The sequence below is a fragment of the Acipenser ruthenus genome, chromosome 5 (assembly GCF_902713425.1).
Source record: "Acipenser ruthenus chromosome 5, fAciRut3.2 maternal haplotype, whole genome shotgun sequence".
In the NCBI taxonomy this organism is placed as follows: Eukaryota; Metazoa; Chordata; class Actinopteri; order Acipenseriformes; family Acipenseridae; genus Acipenser; species Acipenser ruthenus.
In genome coordinates, this window is record NC_081193.1 from 72,381,540 (window position 1) to 72,387,513 (window position 5,974).

At 37.8% G+C, this 5,974-nt stretch overlaps 1 protein-coding gene across 2 annotated transcripts in view; it reads left to right on the top strand.

Moving 5' to 3' along the window:
* The first annotated feature begins 540 nt into the window (after nucleotides 1-540).
* fancl (FA complementation group L) overlaps nucleotides 541-5,974 on the top strand; it is a 35,978-nt gene continuing 30,544 nt past the window's right edge. For both annotated transcript variants that reach the window (XM_034004813.2, XM_059024460.1), the window contains exons 1-2: nucleotides 541-659; nucleotides 2,485-2,590. In XM_034004813.2, the coding sequence (XP_033860704.1) occupies nucleotides 2,498-2,590 (93 nt within the window). In that variant the 5' untranslated portion in view covers nucleotides 541-659; nucleotides 2,485-2,497. The remainder of the gene's footprint in view (nucleotides 660-2,484; nucleotides 2,591-5,974) is intronic.

Below are 5,974 nucleotides of genomic sequence, written 5' to 3' on the forward strand. Positions count from 1 at the left end.
CCCCTGCCTGGTAGGGATTGTGTTCACATGACATCTTTCATTTTAACAGTAAACGAAGTGAAGTGTGTTTAAAAAATCTCAGGTATGCTTTCTTGGCTCTCGAAACTAGCCTAGAATTAAAAGTCCAGTATTTAATGAAAACATTGTTTAGGATAATGAATACCGATATATTTATTATGTTTGGCATATTAAATATGTAGACCTAACTAAACAATTCTACTAATGCACACCTTTCATTTAATTAAGGAACTACAGGTTTGTTATAATGTGATTAGTACATTTTTATATCGTAGTCTTCCTTCGCATCATGTTTACATCTCGTGACAAAAACATGCATTATAATTGGTTTGTATGTGTGTTGCCAAGCAGGCAACAAATGTATGCTTGTGAAGTCCCATCATTTTTGTCCCATAATTCGAGTACTGGGTTAGCACCGTCAGACCTGCAGCACAGGGTCAAATTCAAAGTGTTTGTGTTGTTTGGGTTTGTTAATAAAGTTGTGTATTTAAAAACTGTGATACTCTAAAGGCGGGGTCTATTTTCACTGTGGCGCGGGAGTTTGTATTTTTTTGCTGAATTGAGAGGAAGTTAAGAACTGTAAACAGACAGGGAGCAGAAGATAGAGTAGAGCGCGTAGGAGGCCCAGTCAGTCGGCACCGGTAATCGTCCTATTTCATTTCTCTACTTTCATTTATTTTGTTAATGTTAACCAGCATAGAAGGTGTAGCTGACAGCTTGGATTCTTATTTCCTGTCAAACTACTTACGTTTGATACAAATGATAATGAATTGATACGGTACCAGTACGACCATGGCAGGATTTTTTTTGTTGTATGTGTTACATTTGGGTTTAAGTTGGTAAATAAATGTAATTGACATGGTCAGTGCGCGAGTCATTTTCCACGACAATATACAAAACATTTCTATTAATTTATGATTACGCTTCTGTTTTTATAATACCAGTGTTCATAGTGCCGGAAGGGGCGTCATGCAGCTATTTTTTTCTTTTTTTGTAGTTGGTCACTGCGCTAAATAAATGTATTAATATTCAGTATTATTTTCCCCTACCTCCTAGCGTCTACTGACCGATCTCTGCTTCAGCTGCAATTACTATGGTCATTCAAGCGATCTTGTGTCATGGTTGTTCTTAGACTATTTTTCACAAACTTTAGAGCTAAAAAGCTTCTCTCATTACTGCAAGATGTCACTGGAAGTGTCAGGACTAGCTGGTATAGCTTTGTAATTTGGCTGTATGCTAGCATGTTGCTCAGAAACAGATAACTGTAGTAGGCGGTTGTGACTCAGGTCTGTGGATGAGAAGTTTTTATTCCTGCTCTGCCATATGTGGATTTATCTACATCTCCTATATAGTAAGCTGTAAGCTGCCTCAGTTTGCAATTTTTTTTTCAACTGAAGGAGGTGTTTGGCTATTTATGTGATTTAGCAGAGGCAGTGCTTCAGTGCTAAACCTCTCAGTAGTGCTTTCAATGATCCAGGGTTGCAAAATATAATTTGATGTGAATTGTATCCTTTGTGAATGAAGTACAGTTTCATATTGCCACATGTGATCCAGTATTTTGGACTTATTGTTCTCTGATCCTCTTGAAACTCTACTTTCATTTGTGAAGCAAGCTGTTCAGTTTCAGTCCACAACTCCTGAAATGTTTCATCTGATCGAAGTCTCTAATTCAGATTTGTAATCCTCAATCATTTCTGCTGCTGTACTCTTGTCACTTGCCTGAAGGTATCTGGACACCACACCTGTCGCTGAAAGAATTCTACTGAATGCTTTCAGATAGAAACAAAAATCAAAGTGAATTGCTTTGCTGAGTGCCAGAGCTGTACCAGACGTCTCTATCAAATGCACTATCAGCCTGAATTTGTTCTAGTGTCTGTACAATTGACTCACTTGTGGAAAGAAAAGCTTTGCAATTCTGCTTGACCACCTTGTTATGCTCATTGATTTCAGAGTTTTGGTAGAGCAGGAGTCTTTGGAGGTCTTCCAGTACTGTAAAAAAAAAAAACAAAAAAAAAACAAAACAGGTCATGTCTCTGTAGAATTTTTGGCTTGTTTCAAACACGAAAGCACAGGAATTACACGTTTTATAAAATAAATGACATTTTCAAATTGAGAATCCTGAACTTTCAAGTTTAATTTTAGCCACTGATCACTTCTACCATACAAAAAGTTACCAGTCATTTTCAGCCCTTGACAGGTCAATTTTATATCTGTGATATGGGAACCGATATGGGAACCAACATGGATACTCAATTATAATTCAAAATTTTTTTATGGGGGGATTTTATTTTATGATCTCCTCAAAATTTGGACCATTACAACTTGCATGAACCTGTCAAAACCATTAAACAGCTGCATAATTGTGTTTAAAGCAATAACATAAGGCATTCTACACTTACTGCAACTCGGGGGGGAAAACCCATCAACCCATTAATTTATTGTTTTGTTATTGTTCTACTGTTTCAGAATGCATTGAAAGATGTCTACGTCATCTGCTTTAATAAGTCAGAGCCCGCTGCTGCTGCCTCAAAATAAAGAGAAGACAATATATGATGGTTTTATTACAGTTCAGGTATGCTTTATTATTTCATTATATTAAAGGGATAGATAATACAGTAAAGTATTTTCTGAAGACATTTTGTTGGGTGATTTATAGAAACACACACACGTATATTGAGCATCAAAAGAAACGTATCACTTATATTTGAGCATCAAAAGAAATTCATCACTTTTATATTTGGATAAAATTCACTAGATGTGATCTAAAAATGACAAACTCTGTTTTAGAACAGGTGCAGTGACTTTTTATTGTGCTGATTAACAATCGATATCACGAAGATTCTGCAAAATGATCTGTCAATCTTGGGCAGGTGTTGTGACTCTTGGTCTCCCAGTTCGTGGTCTGTCATGACAGAGGGTGTCTGGTTATACCATCTCGCCAGGTTTGAAATTGCTGGCTGTGAGCACCCAAGATGGCGAGCCACAGTACGGGAAACGGAACTAAAAATAAGGGGATAACAACAATTCAAGCAAAGTTATTGTAAGATTATTTGTATTATTGTTTAGGACCAATACATTCAGGACCAATAAGTATTTCAAAATTAGGTTAACATTTATATTTACAAAATTAATAATTCATATATAATATTCAATTAATAAAAATCAGTATTACAATTGAAATAATTTATAATAAATGTCGCATTGCCGTCGTCGCGTCTGGTGTGTCTCGTCGCCAATTCAAAAATCACATTGCGTCTGGTGTGTGGAGTCCTTTACAGTTGTGTATTAGTATTTGCATTCTAATTGTTTGTATAAAATTATTGAAGGGTCTTGTATTCAATAAACTTTATTGACAAAGCAGGAAGCGAGGTGGGTTGAGAAGTTGTACAATGTGTGAGCTGCTACAGTAAAGCCCGGGACAGACGGGCGCGGCACAGGAGGCATTTTGCCGCCTGTATGGCTGCCATTGCTTTCATATGGTGTTGGACAGATCAGCGCGGGACGATACCGCTAGTCCTGTGGTGACGCTGAGCGGTACTGCTCGAATCAAATGCAGAGCAATGTTTTCTGGCTGCTGCGCGGTACCATCGGTGGATTAACCAATCACAGACAAGTGCTGACAACACGTGCTTGCCAGGAAAAATCATGAATGAAACTGTTGTCTACAGAGGTGTCCAAGCCAGGGGTCGGCAACTTGGCCGTACACGGACATGCATGTCTGTGTCAAGAGTTATCAGTGTCCGTGGCAGTGAATACGTAACACACACTAAGGTTGTGGTGATATTTTAATTTTCATACCGTGACGATAATATAAAAAATATCACGATATTCGATAATACCGTCATTTTTGAGGCCCCAACGCTACATAAAGATTTGAGAATGTAAGACTCGACAACATACCTGCTGCCAAAAAACAAACACAAAGTCCAAACCATGTGCCCCCCCTAAAATAATTAAATAAAATAAAATAACGGCCAAGTCAAAATTGAAGCACATCAACAAACGGAAAGGAAATGAACAGCAATGTTAAAAACAAGCCATTTAATGGCCGTTTTAACCAGTTTAGCATGATTGCGTTTAGCTAGCTGTCAGTTGTTGAACATTTTGAAATACAATACACCCTCGCTATAGCACCCTTCATTAAAACTAACCTTCGGCTATAACGAACCTGGCCCTGGACCCCAAATAATAATAATAAAAAAGATAATATTGTAACGTATACTATGTGAGGTCTGTGAAGTGCAGGAACTCTTGGAGTAGGAGCGCCTGTGTGTCACATCGGCCGAACAGCCTATGGGTGACAGGCATGGACCACAGGAGCTGTTGGTGATTGGCCGTGAAGTGGGATGAGGCAGGACTAGCTGGGTCTAAAAACGGGGAGTGTGTGTTGTTGTTGTGAAGCAAAGAGAAGCAAATAAACAGACAGAATAGTTCCACAGCGACCTATTAGTTGTTAGTTAACGTCACACACACAAGCACGCATACAGCTGACTGCAGCAGCAGGAAATACAACATCCAGGAACAGAAAGTAACAGCAGTCTTGTTCTAAACCTCCACAAAGTTCTCTGGGGCGCTACAATGTTTTAACACGGCATTGGATGAATGAAGGATATTTTATAACGTGTCTTATTTTATTCGCTATGTTTATTTTAGGACTATGGCGATATTGATGATATATATAAAAAACCGTCCACATTTTCCAATATTGAGATATACGATAATATTGAATGTTGGCACAACCCTAACACACATGCATGTAATTGTATATAACTTCCGTTTTGTTTGTCTGTGGCCGGGATGTGTGTGTTGTGTTTTTATTTAGTAGATTATATGGGGGACAATACAGCTGTGGCCAAAGGTTTTGCATCACACTCTATATAATTAATAATGTTACGTTAACATATTGAAATTATATATGGCTTTGTAGTTTTCCAAAAATCGAAAATGTGACATTTTGAAATCTAACTGAAATACTGTACTACTGTTATAGTTTCCGGTAGACTTTTGAGATACCATTTTGTAGTTCCTTAGATTGCATGATGTTAAATAAAATATCTAAATTATGTTCGTATAGTTTTTTTTTTTTTGTAATTATGTCTGCATCCTAATATTCTACTAGGTGATGTAAAACTTTTGGCCATAATGTAAATTTATATTTGAGTACATAGCCTGTGCTGTGGTACAGCAGCAGTGCCCCCCACCTGGGATTGAACCCACCACCCTCCGGTCAAGAGCCCTAACCACTACTCCACACTGCTGCCCTTTGGCAGTATAGGTGTAAAAAAAAAAAAAAAAAAACCTTTATTTTATTTGTGTGTGCTGGGGGGGAGGAGATTATAAAAAGGCAGTTTTGCATATAACAAACTTAAATAAATATTTTCTACTGCATCATAATTCACACTGGTGTTGCTCCCGGTAATTTGTATTGCATATACTGCATAGCAAGTATTAGTGCGAATGACTTAAAGCTGCTCAACAAAACCTCCGCAGGTATCTACTATTCTATTTATCTGCAGTCTCCATTGCCTTTGCTATGGCCTGACGTGAAGCTTCTACTTCGCGCTTTTTTTGCAAAGCTTCATTATGTGCACTGCCACTAAAATGTCATTTAATGTAAAGGTTTTGTAACAGCGGCTAGCAAACGTTGCAGTTGCATAGAGGCTGCAGACTGAACTACTCATTTAATAAACTCCAGCCATGGATAATTCTTCAGCCAGTTTGGCTGAAATCTATCTGTTTTGCTTTCACTTCACTGGCATCGCTTGTTTGTGTTTTATCACATTCTGCATTACATTTTTTATTTAAAACAATCAGATGCCTCATCGCTGCAAGGTACTTTTCTTTTTAATCAGTGGTCCATTTTGTCTTGGGCCATGTTGTCTCTTTAAAGTTCCAAGGAAAAGCAACTCCCAAAGTCACTTCTTATAAAATAAACACTGTTTTTTTCCCCAATACT